At 45.8% G+C, this 18,504-nt stretch overlaps 1 protein-coding gene across 1 annotated transcript in view; it reads left to right on the top strand.

Moving 5' to 3' along the window:
* Nucleotides 1–18,239, top strand: part of PLXNC1 (plexin C1) — a gene marked incomplete at both ends in the record, with an annotated part of 173,198 nt that extends 154,959 nt beyond the window's left edge. Inside the window, 7 exons of the mRNA XM_080705775.1 lie at nt 8,195–8,249; nt 10,529–10,560; nt 10,656–10,763; nt 11,961–12,124; nt 15,244–15,391; nt 17,907–18,047; nt 18,135–18,239. Coding sequence (XP_080561901.1) covers nt 8,195–8,249; nt 10,529–10,560; nt 10,656–10,763; nt 11,961–12,124; nt 15,244–15,391; nt 17,907–18,047; nt 18,135–18,239 — 753 coding nt within the window. The remainder of the gene's footprint in view (nt 1–8,194; nt 8,250–10,528; nt 10,561–10,655; nt 10,764–11,960; nt 12,125–15,243; nt 15,392–17,906; nt 18,048–18,134) is intronic.
* Nucleotides 18,240–18,504: the final 265 nt, after the last annotated feature.

The raw sequence follows: 18,504 nt of genomic DNA, 5'->3' as shown, positions 1-18,504 counted from the left end.
GCAGGCAGTGAGGGCCCAAAGCAGCTCCAGCTTAGGGAGCGCATTATTCTGGACCAGGAGCTGACATTGTTTTTCTGTGTCTGCTCAATTCCATCTTATAGCCGTCCCGTGAGGCACACACCACTGTTAACTCTACTTCATAGAGGGGTACACTGAGGCTTGGGGGCCATGGCTTAACCAGCAAGTGCTTCTCACAGACGAAGGCCAGGGTGTGGGAGGAGGGAGACGGGAAAGGCAGATGCCGGCCCAGCTTTTTAGGAGTTTGTATTTGATCCCAAGGACAGTAGGATGCCATGAGAGGGCTGTGGAGGAGGGTTGTCTTTCAAAAATTGATGGTAGTGGGCATGGGGCGTGGCTGTGGGAGGTACAAGCCTGAAAGTAGGGAGCCCCACTGGAAATGGCTGAAGGTTTTCAGGTGAGGAATGATGATGCTGTCTGGAATAACCGAGCAGCTCAGAGGTGGGATGGATTCTGAGGGGCTCTGGAGGTCGACGCTCCAGGCTGCCTGGGTGGGAGGTAGCAGGGCAGGGGAGGGGCCAAGGTTGGCACTTGGGAGTGGCAGATGCTTTTCCAGAGATAGATACAAGAAGGATCAGTTGTCTTTTGTGTCTCAAAAGTCCCAGGGAGATGGGTCAGCCCCTGCCCTCAGCCAGCGAGAAGCTGAGACTGTTCTCGAGCTGAGCTTTCTGGACAGCAGCCAGGAACAAGAACGCCCCATCCTTGGGCTCCTTGGCTGAGCAGGTCTCAGATCCATTTCGGAAATGGTTGCTATGGTGACTCCTGAGTGGGTACCGCCCGCCCCTGTGGCTTTGCTAGAGGAGACCTCACGGACAAAACCGTGGATTCATGACCTGCTTCTATGCTCAGTCCCCTACAGCTTGGATTTCCCAGTGCAGAATCATCTTGTCACGAGAAGTTCTTAGCTTTGGGGTTCTGTAAAAATCCCTGGAAAGCTTTATTTATTTTATTTGCTTGCTTGCAGCCCTGGGGATTGAACCCAGGGCCTCAAGGTCTGGCTGAGTTGCCCAGGCTGGCCTCGGACTTGTGATCCTCCTGCTTCAGCCTCCCAAGTGGCTGAGGTTATAGGTGTGTACCATCATGCGTAGCTCCCAGATATATTTCTTTCATACATATATATATACATACATATATATTATTGGTGCATGATAGTCTCACTCATACTGTGGATCATGCTGAAAATGGTATATATTCACACAGTACTTGGTGCCTCCCCCCAACCTCCCATTTCCCTCCCTCCCAATACCGAGTGTCCAGGTTAACGATGCTATATTCACACGGATGCACAGAGTCACAGGTAGCATTTCCATTCATGAACCTCAGCCTTCTTCCTCCCCTCCAGATAATGGAGGCGATCCTCAGTGGTCCCAGATAGACTCCTAAAAATGTGTTTCTGATCTCTGGGATATGGCCCAATGGTGGGCCGATCCCGACAGATTGTAGTGGGTGGAAAGAGGCTGGAGTGGGAGGCATGGCCCTGCGGGGTGGGAGAGCTCAGAGAGGGACTCCTTACAGCATCTCTGCAAAGTTCAGTGTTCCAGACCTGTGGGCCATCTCCTCGCCTCTCAGAATCTCGGTGGCAAGCTCGTCTGGGCATTCAGAAGGGGCAGAGCCATCGATGCCCCCTTCGAAGCCCTCGGCTAGAGTACCCGCGTTGCTCAGCTGAGCCCCCCAAGCGGTGCCATCCCAGCACTCCCACGCACCCCTGCAACTGTGTGGCCTGGAGGGGGCCACTAAGGAGGGAGGGGGCTGCTCACTGCCATCAATAGGAAAAGGCAGGACACATCATTCCAGCAGGAAGAACAGAAGCACACAGCTGTGTGCCGGGCATGGGAAGGCCTGTCAGGAGAGATAGGACATCACTCTTCGTGCGGACATCAGCCGTGCTAGACACCTATCTGCTTAAGGATGATAATGAAATTAATCCGGCCTGTAGTCACTTCCCGTCCCAATGATTTATTGGCCTCATACCCCAGCATCACTGCATGGTGGTAATAAATGACAAGACTAGGACATGAGGGCTTAAAGGATTCTCCTTATGCTTAAAAAGCTAAGCCGTAAGGCAAAGAAACGCAGAAAGCTTGAAGGAAATGCAGGAGGTCATCGGCCACGCTCTCTAAGCCTGGGCCATCTTGAAGGCCCTGTTTTTTAAAGACTGGTTGCAAAAAAGCACCTACCACCCTCAGCCGCCTAAATCTACACTTGATTTAGTTGCACCTCTGCAGATTCAAAATAGGGAATAAATTGACAGGGCTGGGCTGAAGTTTGCCTTTGCCCTTTCATTAAAGAAAAAATGTTCTCAAGCACTTGCTTTTCCCTCCAAAGAGACAAGATGCTAATTATCACTCTTATTCATTTACTAAAGCACCCTAGTTTGAGTCACTGTATGCGCTTGAAAGCAAAAAACTATATTTCATTTAAAAATAGGGTCTAATTCGGAGTTTTAAGTGATTCAGACTTACCTCCCTCCAATTAGTCTAAATTAGTTAAGTTTTAAAGTTAATCTTTAGTGACGGCCAGTTCCTCCTCCTCCTCCTCTCTAAACAGAGTCCCTGCTGCTGGAGTCTGAACCTATTTCCTGATGCTTGTTTTGTCCTGAGGGCGAATAGAGCATAACAGGTCTGGATGATTTGCTTTTGGTGTATTTGAAGAACAGGCTGCTAGAGGGATCTGAGGGTACAGCAAAAATACAGCCTCTCACCAGCCCGGTACAGCCCCAGAGCCCCAAACCGCCAGGGACGCCCTGCCACCTATGGGGTGGCATCCTTGCCAACTCAGTATGGTGCTTGGCACCGTGACGGCGGTGGCAGCCAGCACCCAGCACTGTTGACAGGCCTGGCTCCACCAAGGTTCGCAATGACCTGTGCTGTTAGGTTGGTGCTGTGTCCTCTGTTTTCCATCAGATGAACACAGATGGAGCTCCAGTCTCGTTCCATGTTGTACAGACAAGGTGTTAAGTGAGCCAGTGTCTTCCATCCACGTCGAGCCAGCGGCGGCTTTCCCCTGTCATTAGACCCTCCCCACGTGCTTCCTCGGCTGGCCGTGGCTCTGCGAGTCTGCTGTGCAGGGGACTCCGCTGTGTCGTGGAGCTGCTGGGGTTGGGTGTGTCTGCGGCACAGGGATGTTCGCCTGTGACTGTTGCTGGTTTCTTTGAAGTCCCGAGAGCATGGGGCTTTCCTGCCCCATGTGCCTTTTTCTAGGCCATGTTATCATGCCCACACTCTGCTATGGGGTGCCATTGAGGATGCTACTGGTGTCTTATGGGGCAGGCATTTTTTTTCTTCAGAGAGTAGCTCTCACTCTGAGCTGCGTGGTTTGAGGAGGCAGAAGACAACAGACCACTGTGCAGTTGAAGAATAGTCACTTGACAGGTGTGTGCTAATGCAGAAGTGGCCACTGCCAATGTCAAAATGGCCACAAAAAGTCTTCTAAAGGCCCTAAGGGTGTCCCAAAAGGTCTGCAGGACATATTTTGTAGCCTTTCTGGTCCGGTATCATCTATGATCCTAAAAGCAAAGGCGTGGACCCCCACGCCCCCGCCAAGGCCTCTTGTAGCATGAGCGTCTGCCTGTTGCAGCGCGCTTCCTGCCGGGCGTTGCAGTCCTCTCTGAGCTGAATACTGTCGTTATTCTCATTCAGAGGCCCAAGGAGGCTAAGAAACATGGCCAAGGTCACACGGCGCCTCTCATTAATGCCTCAAGGCTAGAAGCGGATGAAAAAGGAGTCAGTCTAAAGGCTTTGGCTGTGCTTGGGGCCAGAGCAACAACCTTGCTCAGAGTCGGGCTATGCGCTCCTGCTCCTAACCCCCAAGCAGACTGGCTAGAGAGCGGGATCCGACTTATGAAATAAGTACTGGTAGTTAACGTCTTCTGATATCAAGCTCGCCAGAATAACATCTCTTAAAATTTTATGATGAATCTCATGGCTAGGAGTTACCAAAACGCTTCCTTGCTGCCACTCTTCCTTCAACTTCCTTTGGGGCCAGTGGTCCTTGAGGACAGCAGTTCCCTTCATGGAAGCAGGGGCCTCTCAGCAACCCAGAGCCAGCGATGCCAACCCCACCTGCAGCAGAGCGCGGAGAGTTCCGGTTTCACTGCGCCTGGAGGCTCAGCTCCCTCAGGAAGAAACGTTACCCCGGGTCTCTCTAACATCCTCAGAGGGAGGCTGCTTCTGGCCTGATGGTTAGTTTTGAGTAAATAGTGGAGAAGCAGGAGCCCTCTGGGCCTGTTTTGCAGTTTCAAGAATCCTTCCTAGCTGTTCTGTGTGACTTGATGTGCCCGTGGAGAATCTTCCAAGGCATCTTCCACGTGATCTCAGGAGCTCCAAGTCCTCTTCACTGTAGGACCAAGCAAGGTTATCCCTCTGGCCCCTAGAAAAGAGATACCCCCGGCCTCGAGATGTCTGTGGGGAGAGCACTGTGGCGGATCACTGCCAAGACACTACTAGTGGAACAGAGTTCTGTTTTTCTACAAAACTATTTTAGTAGAAAAGGTGGTTTCTGGAATGAGAGATACCAGTAAGGGTTTCCATGTGGTAATTAGTAGTAATTATTGTCTTCAGATTTTTTTCTTCAAATAAGGAAAAAGCATCACAATATTCAGACCATATCACTTTCATAAAATTTCATGTTTTCTCTTAGGCTGCAACATACAAAATTGCCAACAGTCAAGCATTTTTACGTACGGAAATGACAGTTTTATAAGGTTAAATATAAGTTCAACCTTAAATTTCTAAGAAATCTATTTTTATGGGATAACCTCCAACTTATGCCGTAAAGATAGCACTTGCCATCAAGAAACCTCACATTCTCTTGCAAATTTATTTGAAAAGTGACTTTAAACCGTTGGCACAGGTCCATTCTCCCATGTGGTCACCACTTCTCATTCAGACGATGGAAATGGCTACGGTCCTCGCGGCTGCATCTTGGCTTGGGCTGGCGTCATCGGAGGGGTTATCGCCTTGTTGTCACGGCGTTCTTGGAACACCGAGACTGGGAAGAATTTAATTTGAAATCGCTGTGTGCACCCATTCAGCTCTGGGCTGCAGAAACATTGCTGCCGCAGATCCATCTAGTGACATTAATCTTTCCTTGATTTAATTTGGTTTTCATCCCTAAAGAAGGGGCACAGAGAATGGTCCTTGCCTCACAGGAGGACGGACGATTAATGAGTCACTCTTAGGGAAGCATTTGGATCTCCTCATATGGAACACACAGCATATTTTTAACTCTTTGGGTTCTGTGACACTTTTCAAAAAGGCAGTTCTGCCCTTAACGTGGCCTCAGCTGCCTCATGCAAGAGAGAAAGCGGAAACCTTTCACCCCCACAAACATCTGTAAATTATTTTTCTATTCTTATAATAGTGTTAAAGCATCACATGGGGTGGAAATGTTCCAGCCCCAGAGCAGCTGTGAACACAGTACGCTCTCACACACATACACAACTCATCCACTAATAAAATGCTTTTACACTGGCTCTTGGAAGATAATTTCAGAGTAAAATTTCCTTGGTACAAGCTGAGTCTACGCTATCTTCATGCCTGAGCTCAGCGCCAGCGGCAAGTCGTTGCCAGCTCTTGAAAAGACATTTGAACTTCTGGCAGCGCTCCTTATCGGAGGGCCCATCCATGGTGTTTGTGATTATAGAGTAAGGGTGCTCGCTTTTGGCACAACAAAGCGTCTGACAGTAGCAGAGTATTGGCTCAACACTCAACGGGATCCATTTGGGATTCATTCTTTGACAATTACCCAGAATGAATCACCAGCTTCCTTTTATAAAAAGATATTTATTGGCTTAGAAACAGAGCATATCCAGCTCTTTGTGGGGAGGAATTTTGTAACTATGTTCAAACATTCTCATAAAAGCAGTGTCTGAGGATTGCTGAAGGGTGCCCGCACAGAGCCTTGACTTTAATTGCATCAAATATGGAGGAGAATTGAAAAATCGGCCAGAAAACAATGAGTGGCTCAAGGGAAAGGAGAGGATGTCTGGTAATAACAGCTGAATCAAAGAGCTTACTAAGAGTTAAAAATCCTCGCTGGAGACATTACATAGCGGTCCCAGTCAGCCCCTGCCCAGATTCTGCCCCACCCTTCCAAGATGTCCTGAACACCAGCAGTTGGAGGCCTCTGGCCTACACTCAGCGGCTGGCTGGACACAGCTGGCTGCACATCTGTGTTTGGGCCTCTTGAGAGCTGGCTCCTGCTTCGTGCTTCTCCTCTGTGGGTGCAACCTGAAGGAGATTCGGTTTTAATCCTCTGCTGCTTGCTAGGCAGGCTTGTATATTTTGATAACCGATGTGCACCAGGCCAGGAGAGAAATTTTAGGTTTCTCTTTCATCCAAACTGGGGAAGGCAAGGTATTAGAATTCAGAGCAGCCATGGAGCTTCAGAGTGGAGGGAAAAATCACTTAGCTGATAATGTTCAGACAGGACAGAGTGAATCTTCTAGCCACAGTTCCAGAATGGAGATGGGGGTTTGTGTACCCCTGACCGCCTCCTCTTCACCATCCCTTCGTCCCACGCTGTTATGGGCCATCCTCTTCCTCAGAACACTTTCTCCCAAGGATCCAGGTCTGCCCTTAGAGCCTTAGCATCTGTCTCCCCCTGCTTGAGGTCCCTTCTGTCCTTCTGCCTTTTCTGGCGCCCCTCAGGGTGAGGCAGAGGGCACTGGAAGGCCAGGTCCCTGGGCGCCATGTCCCAAAGGTTATACACAGTCAGGGCATAAGCACTGGCATCAGCCAGTAAGATAAAAGTTTCATTTGTCTACGTATACATTTAAGAGCAGTTATTTAATAGTTCTACTGAGATATAATTTACATACCTGAAAGCTTAACTGCTTGAAATGCAGAATTCAGTGGTTTTAGATTTATTTACAGTGGTAGAACCATCATTCTTACTCCCCCGGCCCTTGCTTTAGGCAACTAGTGATCTACTTTCCTCTAAATTGCCGATTTTTTTTTTAAGGGGTGGGGGTTGACTGGGATTGAACCCAGAGTCATTCTGCCTCTAAGCTATAGCCCCAGCGCTTTTAAAATTTTTATCTTTTATTTTGAAACAGGGTTTTGTAAAGCTGCTGAGGCTGGCCTTGAATCTGCAATCCTGCTGTCTCGGTCTCCCAAGTACTGGGATTACTGTGGTTTATCACCAAGTCCAGTGGCCTTAGATTTATATGTCAGCCTTTGAAAACCTGTTGTAGCATCTCTTCATTTCTGGGCTGGGTGGCTCCAATGACAAACATTTAGTTCTCATGCTTCTGGTGCTTGAACGTTCAAGATCTGGTGCCAGTAAATCCAGAGTCTGTTGAAGACTCTGCAAACCCTTTCCTGGTTTGCAGAGGGCTGTCTTCTCACTGTAACCTCATGTGGTAGAGAGCAGAGAGAGGTAAGTTCCGGTGCCTTGTCTTATACGGGCACTAACCCCACTCACAAGGACTCTACCTTCATGACTTAATTACCTCCCGAAGGCCCTACTTCCTGGTACCATCACATTAGGATTTATTTATTTATTTATTTTTGGTGGTACTGGGGGTGGAACCCAAGGGCTTTTCTACCTCCGGGCTATACTCCCAGACCTATTTTATATTTTATTTGGAAACGGGGTCTCGCTAAGTTGCTGAGAGCCTCATTAAGTAGCTGAGGCTGGCTTCAAACCTGCGCGATCCTCCTGTCTCAGCCTACCAAGCGCGGGGATTATAAGCATACGCCACCATGCCCGGCTCACATTAGGATTTAGATTTCAGCATTTGAACTTGGAGAAGGCATATATTTTCATCTCATAACAAGTAAGAACCTAAAAAAAAAAAAAGGAAATTGGCCCCGGCCCCTCTCGACCTCTGAGAGGCAGGGGAGTGGCTGAACATGGCTGAGATTGTCCTTTTCCAGGGCCAACCCCCACCCCATCTGTACCACAGGTCCTCGCCCCCACTTTCTAGAAACTTACCTCTTCTCACTGTCTGCCTCCTTCACAGGACTGAGTCCTTGGAGGACAGGGACAGTCTCTTGCTTAACTTTCTAGATAGCCCCAGTCCCCAGCAGTGTCCAGAACATGGGAATTCTTGATAAATATTTGATTTAATAAGTGAGAGAATGTAAGATCCATCCAGCCATCTAATTCCTGAGTGAAGTTGAGAAATACATTAAATTTTGAAAACTCATATATTTTTCATCTTTGCTTTCAGATATCAAATGGATCCACTATAAAAGTCTTTAAGAAGATAGCCAATTTTACTTCAGGTAACCAATATAATATTGTTAACCTTTTGTTCTCACCCAGATTTATAAAGCATTGCTTTCCTTCATCTCTTAGATATCTTGTCACAAAGGTGAGATTGAGTTGTTGCTATGTAATTCTCTCAAGATGGAGAAAAGCCCTTTCTGTTTCTAGTCCTAAGAGCATGGGGCCCTGCAAGAAAGAAACCGTAAACTGCGGTTGGCCCAGATGGCCCGCCACAAAGGAAGTTGCTGCTGCTTTCAGCTCTAAACGCAGAGCAGAGTCTCAGCCCTTGCGGGTCTTTCCCAGCTCCTCAGCCGGATGGGGGCTAACAGAAGAGATCCCTATGGCAAACTGAGAGTCAGGCTTGCAGATAATCACCCAGACCTACGAGCGCTGAATAAACAAGATAGTTCACTTAGCAAGCCCACCCAATATCCCTGTGACTGCATGTGTAAACTTCCCAGGACGTAGACAGAAATGAAAGCGGTAGCTTAAAGTCAACAGGCCAGTCTTGATAGCCCTCTGCTCCCTCCCTGACAGCTGGAAAAGGAAAACACTGTCCATGTGTGCCCTGAGAAAATCCCAGGTCCATTCCAGGTTTGTGTCTAGGGAAATTAGAGCCCTGCTAAGACACCAGCCCTCAGGGCTCTGGGCCGCATACCAGCAGGGTCCTCCACACCCACACAGTTAGAAGCAGGCCTTCTTGATTTAGTAGAAGGTATTCAGTAGGTCCCAGCATCTGGTCAGTGCAAACTGGGACTGCAGGGCTTCTGATTTAAAAAAAAAAAAAAAAAAGGATAATTTGGTAGCTTTTAGGATGCCCCTTTAGGAACTGCTACCTCCCATCAGTACATGGGACTACAGTGGTGTTATCTTGCAAAGTAGCTTTCACTGTGGCCTAAGGAAGAGAGTGTCCTTATATTAGGGAAAAGGGGAGAGTTGTGCTTTTTAGGCCTCAGAGCCTGGGACTTTTGAAGGGCCTGTTTTGGGGGGATTGAATAGAATTTTAGGTTTCAGTATCTTCATGGGACTCCAGCGAGTCCAGGCTCGGCTTCTTCCCTGCCCATTTCAGCTGAGAACCATCAACTGCTATCCTGTTAACACTCCAAATCCCCTGCCCTCAGTCCTATCACCAGCCCCTGTCGAAACCCCAGTCCCAGACAAAACCAGCTAGTAGCCTTTTCTGAACCACAGCCAGGGAGCCACAGGAGAAAGGCACTCAACAGCAGTATACTATGACTACATTTTCATGGTACCCAACGTGACCAGGGTCTTCCACGTGGCCTACCACCTGGTTTCCTTAGAAACTCAGCTGCTCTCCAGGTCAGGCCCTCCTCAGCTCTGACCACACAGCACTCCTACCTGTAGGCAGACATCGCCCTGCACTTCATGGACAAACAGAAATGAGAACTGCCTCGACATCCAGCACCAAAGCGACCAACCTACCGCATCTACCTAGGTCCTCCTCCTCCATTCCCTACAGTGCAGGCCGTCCTCCCCCCAAGGTCATGTCACACCTGTGCCTCACATCCCTTCCCAACCTTCTGAGCATCCTACACCACCGAGGCTCTCCTCTCACCCACCAATTAGCCTCTGGTTGTTCCTTTAATGAACTATTTTCCCTTCCAGTCTACTGCATCCCCCCGCCCCATTAGCATTTCAAGATGTTCATCTTCAAAACAAAAAACCCAGTGTCTCAATCTGTTTTCCCCTCCACTTTTCTTGCTGGGAGTGACTTTTTTATTTTTTATTTTTGGTGGTACTAGGGTTCCTGGAAGCCCTTCTACCTCTGGGCTACATTCCCAGACCTATTTTATTTTTGGAGACAGGGTCTCTTAAGCCAGCGCTGCTGGCTTCGAACCTGTGTGATCTCCTGTCTCCGCCTCCCAAACATGGGGATTACAAGCTGGCCTGGGAGTGACTCTTGCTTATGTCTGTGAACTCAAGTTCATCTTACCCCTTGCTATAAACCCTGAAGCCCCCTGGCACAGAGGACTTGCTCCAGGTGTATTTGTTAAATAATAGACTTGAGCCCCTTTTACCCTGGCCACTTGTTCCCAACAAGTGGCCACTCAGCACCTTTCAACACTTCTAGGGACAGTAAACATGCTTCCCACTCTACTCCCCAGCCCATCCCACCTTCCTCACACTCTTCTTAAGACCTCTAGGAATGGCAAGGGAATGTTAGCAATGAAGAGCTCTTGGGTTTGTAGCACAAATGGGGCTTTTTATAAAAGGCCAATCAGCCCGTGGCTGTTTTTTTAATAGACTGTTTTCTCTCCCCTTCTCTGGTGCTCAGATGTGGAATACTCGGATGACCACTGCCATTTGGTGAGTCCCGGCTTTCCTGTGCGCCGCTGAATTGCATGCCTTCTGTGGTGCGAACCGTCTCCTTGGGTAACGCTTCTACTCCGTCTTCCCTTTAGATTTTACCAGATTCGGAAGCATTCCAAGATGTGCAAGGAAAGAGACATCGAGGGAAACACAAGTTCAAAGTAAAAGAAATGTATCTGACAAAGCTGCTGTCGACCAAGGTATACTTACTGTTCTGGGAGAGCTTTTACGGCTACCTTGGGGGTGTATGATGTGTTTGACTTAATTTCCACTGAAGTGTGAAAATGTTACAAATCCCTAGTGCCTTCTGGCAAAGCAAAATGAAAGTTTAAATTGTAAACACTTCCTATCCCCTTCTCCTTTTTTTATAAACTGCAAAGATAATGGCACTTTACAAATTTTGACTGTAGTATCTTCAATCAGGGATTTTAATATTGTTCCCAGTTCCTTTCCCCACCATTTCGCTATTGTTATTTTTTAGGTTGACAGCATAATTATTCCTTTTTGTTTACTTATTATAGATAAGCAATAAAACTCCTTTGAATTGCAAATACAATGAAGGGGAGGTCAGTAACTAAAAAAACAAGTAAAATCTTACCGATTTTCTTTTTCCATTTTGAGATTAGGGATTCTGTTCACATATGAGAGTGTCAGATGTGAAAGCCAGTAGAATACCAAATCAGGAGCAAATTTTATGTTATCTGGCTTTTAGCGGGATTAACAGAAGTCTGTGGTGGTTCTTCTTTTTCTCTCCCTGAAATGACTAGCAATGTAAATGCTACGATCTACACCTGGCCCTCACCACTTGATGGGCACGCATCTTCAGATTATGGATGGCAAAGAATCTGCTTAAGAGTTTAAGAGATTTGTGCGGTAGGCAGAGAACAGCCTGAGCCTCTGGATTTTCTTAGCGTTCCCAGAAAGCTCAGCCTATTTTTTTTTTTTCTAAAATACTCAAATGCTTTGGAAAGAACAAAGTAAAATCCCACGATGGACATAACAGGCAACAGGGAAAAGTCTGGGAACAGAGAAACACCACTTGAGGTTTTCCAGCCTGAACATCATAAAAGCCAAGCATCGGAGGTGTCTTGGTTTATGTACACAGCCCTACAACTGACAGCCTTCGACTGCTAGAGATTGCCAAGATACCCGCCTGTGGATCCAACACCACTGCTGCCGGCAATAAGCTTATGAGCCAAATCTAAACCTGGGCGTGGGGTTTCGGGACCTTTGCCCCTACTACAAATATTGGCCTAAAAGAGATTTTCCTTTTTTTTCCCTGCAGCTTGTTTTTCTCTGGCATATCCTTTTCCCTTAACCAAGATTTGGTTTTCTATTAATTTTACAAAACCACTAACCATATTTTAACCCCCCCTCCATCTCATGTACTTTTTCAGGTGGCAATTCATTCTGTGCTTGAAAAACTTTTCAGAAGCATTTGGAGTTTACCCAACAGCCGAGCCCCATTTGCCATAAAATACTTCTTTGACTTCTTGGATGCCCAGGCTGAAAACAAAAAAATCACAGATCCTGATGTCGTACATATTTGGAAAACAAACAGGTGGGGATGTAGGTGATTATTGACTGTTTTCAAGAATCTGGGACAGAATATTAACTAAAAGGAGGGCACAGTTAGTTCCACAGGATTCATTTATCTCTGTATCAGAACCTTGGGGCTTGGTAAGCTATCATGTCAAAGTAGTTTCTATTTTAAACAATACTTTTAACTATTTCGATGCAAAGAGCTTTATTCTTTAGGATAGAATAACCATCTTTTTTTTGGAAATAGAGATTGAACCCAGGGACATTCTACCCCTGAGCTAAACCTCAGCCCTTTTTATTATTATTATTATTATTATTATTATTATTATTATTATTATTATGTGTGTGTGTTGCTGGGGATTAAAACCAGGAGCATCCTACCTCTGAGCTACACTCTCACTCCTATTTTATTTTTTATTTAAAAATAGTTTCTAAGTTGCTAAGATTGGCCTCAAACTTCCAATCTTCCTGTCTCAGCCTCCCAAGTACTAGGTTACAGGTGTATACCACTACACTTAGCTCTTTTTTTTTTTTTTTTTAATTTCCCTTGTGGTATTGAGGGTGGAACCCGGGGGCTTTTCTACCTCCGGGCTATACCCCCTGACTTATTTTATACTTTATTTGGAAATTTGGAAACAGGGTCTCACTAAATTGCTGAGAGCCTCAGTAAGTAGCTGAGGCTGGCTTCAAACCTGTGTGATCCTCCTGTCTCAGCCTCTCAAGCGCTGGGATTATAAGTGTGCGCCACCATGCCCAGCTTTAAATTTTTTTTTTTTTTTTTTTGGTGGTACTGGGGTTCCTGGAAGCCATTCTACCTCCAGGCTACACTCCCAGACCTATTTTTACATTTTTATTTGGAAACAGGGTCTCCTAAGCCAGTGCGCGCAGCTGGCTTCGAACCTGCGCGATCCTCCTGTCTCCACTCCCAAGCGTGGGGATTACAAGTGTGCGCCACCATGCCCGGCCTGCTTTTTAAAATTTTGAAGCAGGGTCTTGTTAAGTTGTTGAGGCTAGCACTCATCCTGTCTCAGTTTCCCAAACACTGGGCTTACAGTTGCATGAACCACCACATCCAGCAAGTTAACTTTTTTTTTTTTAATAGTACTGGGGATTAAACCCAAGGGCACTCTACCACTGAGTGTAGTTCACCACTACACCTAGCTCTTTTTTTTTTTTTTTTTTTTTTTAAACAGGGTCTAAGTTACTGAACTCTGGCCTTGAACATGCAATCTCTTATCTCAGTCTCCCAAGTACTGGGATTGCAGGCATGCCCCACAGTTATCTTTAATGTCTGATATAAGACTTTTGTTGAGAATGTTAGACCAGCAAAAAAATGATTTTATGTTGTGAGTTCATCATACTAATTATTCATTACAGAAAACTCTTATTTGTCCCTAAAATAATAACTTTGCAATTTTCCATCTGTCTATATGGTATACAGAAATTTGTGCTTTTATCAAATATAGTACTAAGATACGATGAGAATTAGCCCAAGTTTTGTGCTGTATTTTTGTATTGTAACATTTTGCATTAAGAAAAAGCAGGGCATCCAGATTTATTCTAAATGTTCTCTGGAAAGAAATGGAGCTCGTTACCTCTATTGGAAATACTGTGTGCTGGAGGTGAACTCAAGAGCCTCAAGAGTTAGGATGTAATAAGACGTCTTGTGCAAGCTGGGCGTGGTGGCACACTCTTGTAACAGCGCTTGGGAGGTTGAGACAGGAGGATGGCACAGGTTTGAAGCTAGCCTCAGCTACTTAGTGAGGCTCTCAGCAACTTAGTGAGACCCTGTATCCAGATAAAGTATAAAATAGGTTTGGGAGTATATAGCCTGGAGGTAGAAAAGCCCCTGGATTCTTCCATCCCCAGTATCACTCACACACACACACACACACACACACACACACACACACACACACACACACACACAAAATTAAAGTCTTGTGCAAGCTTGAGCCCTTCCAAGCACTAGGATCAGCCAAGACATTTTAAATGGCACTAAAAGCTTAAGTTCCGAGCTCTTGGTCCAGTTCTGTTATTCAGTCCTATCCCTAATCTACCCATCCCTTTGCGTGTCCCAGCCCCTTCTTGTGTCTCCAGGCCCCACTACTCCCACACCCAGCATGGGCACTGCAGGCCACCATGCCACAGTGAAGCTGAGCTGTGGGCCACTAGCAGCCGTTTGCTGGAGGTGGCCAAGGAGGGCAGATCGTGGGCGGAACCTGAAGATCCCATGTTCATAGCCACCAACTTATTTGTCTACTGACAATGTGCCAAGCACTGTTGGGCACGAGAGTACAGTCATGAACAAAGCAGACACAAGTCCCTGTCCCCACACACGCTAACAGGTGCAGGCACTAAATCAAGTAATGTCCACTGAAGCGTATCACTGGTGCTGAGTGCAGTGAAGCTGGCAAAGGGAGGAAAGCGCCATGGGGCAGGGTGGTCACAGGCCTCACGGAGGCTGTGAGATCTGAGCTGTCTTACAAGAGAAGGAATAAATCACAAGACTGTCTGGGGCAGGAACTTATCAGGAAGATGGACGCCAGAGCATAAGTTCTGAGGCCTAGGGTTGCCTGGCATGTGTGAAGAACAGCAAGACCAGTGGAGGTGGGCTCTTCTCGTGTGGTGAAGCGTGGTGGGAGGGGAGGCCCAGGAAGATGGAGGAGGGCGTTTCCTGCAGGGACACCAAGCGCCACAGAGGGTCTGAGCAGGGGAGAGACCTGATCTGGTTCTGTGTTGAGGAACACCCTCAAGTTGTGTGCAGATAGAAGCTGGGGAGAGTGATCCAGGTGAGAGACTGCAGAGCTGAGCCCAGGCGGCACACTTACGGGGCATGGGGGGGTCAGGCTGAGATCAGAGGTTCTTATTGGTGACCATCATCTCATCCAATCAAGTACTATTTGGAGAGAATTCTTGTCCATGGCCACCTGCAGACTTCTCTAGTCTGCCTCTCAGGAGCTGCCTAAAGATTTAACTCTTTTTGTTCTGAGTGATGGCGTCATTTGTGGCTTGATAGTGTGGCTAAGTGGATTTGTGTACTTTAATAAGGATGTAAATGCCATTTTACAAACTGATACAGACCACTGGCCTCAGACAAATGTCCCTGTTTGAGAAGAGCTTCTTCTCTTTGGACAGCCTTCCTCTCCGATTCTGGGTGAACATCCTGAAGAATCCGCAGTTTGTCTTTGACATTAAGAAGACACCGCACATAGATGGCTGTTTGTCAGTGATTGCCCAGGCTTTCATGGATGCCTTTTCTCTCACAGAGCAGCAACTGGGGAAGGTAAGGCCCACCTCTGCTGTGTCTTAAACATTCTCCCGAGTCCAAAGCACTCTTTCATAAACATTCAAGTACTAAACACCTGGCATAAGCTATACCAGCTGAAAACAATCGCGATCATTGTATATTTGCTTTTCTTTAAAATCTCCCATTTAAGCCAGGCGTGGTGGCGCACGCTTGTAATCCCTGCGCTTGGGAGGCAGAGACAGGAGGATCGTGCAGGTTCAAAGCCAGCCGCGTGCGCTGGCTTAGGAGACCCTGTTTCCAAATAAAAATGTAAAAATAGGTCTGGGAGTGCAGCCCGGAGGTAGAAGGGCTTCCAGGAACCCCAGTACCACCAAAAAATAAAAATAAAATAAAATCTCCCATTTAATCTAAATTGTTCTTAAAGTGAAAACTAAAATAATTAGCCCTGCCTCATTATAGACTTATACCTTTGAAAAATGCCATCAACAAGTATATACTTTCCAAGTTTTCTAGAAAGACATTCAGTGGACACTGATAAACCACTACCCCAAATATAAAATATGATTAGTATTTGCCTAAGTTAATTGCATATGTGTGTGTGTATATATATACATACATATATACATATACATATATATATACTTTTATTTGGGAGAGGAGGGGTACTGGGGACTGAACTCAGGGGTATTCTATCTCCAAGCTATACCCCCATCCCTTTTTATTTTGAAACAAGATCTAAGTTGCAGAGTATCTTACTAAGATTCTGAAGCTGGCCTTCAATCTGCAATCCTCTTGTGTTAGCCTCCCAAATACTGGGATTACAGGTGTGCACCATTGTGCTCAGTTCATCCAAATATATTTTGAAAGTCTATCTGAATATTAACAAATTGCTTATGGGGAAGAAAATCTTACCTGAGATTTCTAACAATACCAGTGTGTCAATTCATAATAAAAGCAATAAATATTGCTTTCCTATTGGTTTTCTTTGCTGATTGAAAGCAAAGAAAGATAAAAAACAGCAAACTCTGATAGAGATGCTTTGGTCTTTTCCAAATATATTTCTTCAAAATATATTTAAATGGAGTATTATCTGTACCCAATTGGATTTGAGAAAATTCTTAGTGAGGCCTTCTGCAACCGAGACCCTGTTTCAAAATAAAAGAATAAAGTAGGGCTGGAGGTATAGCTTGGAAGGATGCCTGGTCAGTGGTGACTGATGTTTCATAGGTGCCTCGGGCCCCTTGTCATAATTTCAGTTCTATTACCACGCTTCCAGCAAAACACTCCTGTGTTGACTGTCATCTACCTTCACATTGCCCGGTCTCTCAAGATGGACTCCTCAGCATTATCTTGGCTCTTCTTATTCTTCTCTCCTTCCAGCTTCTATCCCCAATAAGTGGCTACTCCGCATCCCTCTGCCTTGTCATGGTCGATAACTGTCTCCCAACCCATGTTCATAACCCTGCTGTCCACGCATCCCCTAAACTTCTCACTGTCTCAGATTATCTATTTACTCTGTGTGTGTGTGTGTGTGTGTGTGTGTGTGTGTGTGTGTGTGTGTGTAGGGGTGGAAGCCCAGGGTATTCTACTTCTGAGCTACACTCCAGCCCTTTGTAAAAATTCTTGGTTTTGAAATGGGGGTCTTATTAGGTCGCTGGGAGTCTATTTTCTGAGGCTGTCTTCAAACCTGTGATCCTCCTGTCTCATTCTCCCATGTACTGGGATTACAGGTGTGTACCACCATGTTGGGCTTCCACTTAAACTTGACAAGAAAGATCTCAGTAATAGCAAAGAATCCTTCAGAATGATCCCTCAAACATTGGACTTTGTAAAATGTACTGGGACATTAGTCCTCACCTACTTGTCTTCCTTGGGTAGAATTTTAAATTTTGTGAAAAATCATGACCTAAATAAAATCTTCACTTACTTACTCGATTTTTAAATATTACTATTATAATTACATAAAACCATTCAAACTGCCAGGGAATATTTGCAAAATCAAACATCAGAGCCACCAATAAGAATGACCATGCACTTCCATGAGAAAACTGAAGATCATTTTAATATAATGAAATAAAAGGGACAAGCTGGAAAATCCGCCACCGCCAATTACTTACCAATTTTATAGTTATATAAAGGGCTCAATCAGACCTACAATCAAGTCTTTTATAAATGCCAAAATTCACTGGTGGGTGAGGGTGAGAGCAAATGTTTTAATTCAGGCTTTTTAACGACCATTAGTAATGAACTATGATTGAAATAAGTTCCATTGTTAGAGTAACTCAAAATCATGTAAAAATAATAATTTTAGTTCTTTTATGAGAGGAAGGCAGAATATATTAGCATTTAATCTGCCTGAAAATAACAGTGACTCACCAGAACTAGCTAGATGGCAGTCAGTCACTCAGTCAACATTGATTGAGGCTGACTGCATGAAGCCTTGCTAGCGGGAGTTTAACACGGGTGGAGGCTCGGCTACATTGTATGGTTATCAATTCCCCATGACTTCTTAAACTTTTGGTGATGGTTGCTTTTTTTTTCCCCCACCCAGGAAGCACCAACTAATAAACTTCTCTATGCCAAGGATATACCAACCTACAAAGAAGAAGTAAAATCTTATTACAAAGCAATCAGGGATTTGCCTCCATTATCATCTTTAGAAATGGAAGAATTCTTAACTCAGGAATCTAAGGTACCACTAGAAAGCAGATATAAGCTTAGGCTTGATTACATTTTGGGGTCATTTCAGAGTCTCTCAACAAGACTTTCTTTCCTATAGAAACATGAAAATGAATTTAATGAAGAAGTGGCCTTGACAGAAATCTACAAATACATCGTTAAATACTTTGATGAGGTACGATTTTATTTGGCATCTTTTCTTTAACCTATGAATCAGTCGCAGGGACTTGGCTATATAGTATTCTGTAGGTCTCAGGACAGCTCTGGCACCCCAAGCAGCCAGAGAGGGAGGCCAGGAAGCCTGCCTGAGATGGGGGAGCCTGGCACCAAGCCAGACCCTGCACACCACTGCCCCTCTGGTAGTTGATCATGCTGCCCACCTTTGGACCAGCCTGAGTTTACACTTGAGTTAAGGGGCCTTCAGCCACACTGACTCCAGCTAACTTTTCTGAGTTAAGTTGTGGCCATCT

The sequence above is a fragment of the Muscardinus avellanarius genome, assembly GCF_963383645.1.
Source record: "Muscardinus avellanarius genome assembly, chromosome: 11".
NCBI lineage: Eukaryota > Metazoa > Chordata > Mammalia > Rodentia > Gliridae > Muscardinus > Muscardinus avellanarius.
The sequence above is the reverse complement of the archived record's forward strand: the minus strand, read 5'-3'. Positions and strand labels throughout refer to the sequence as shown.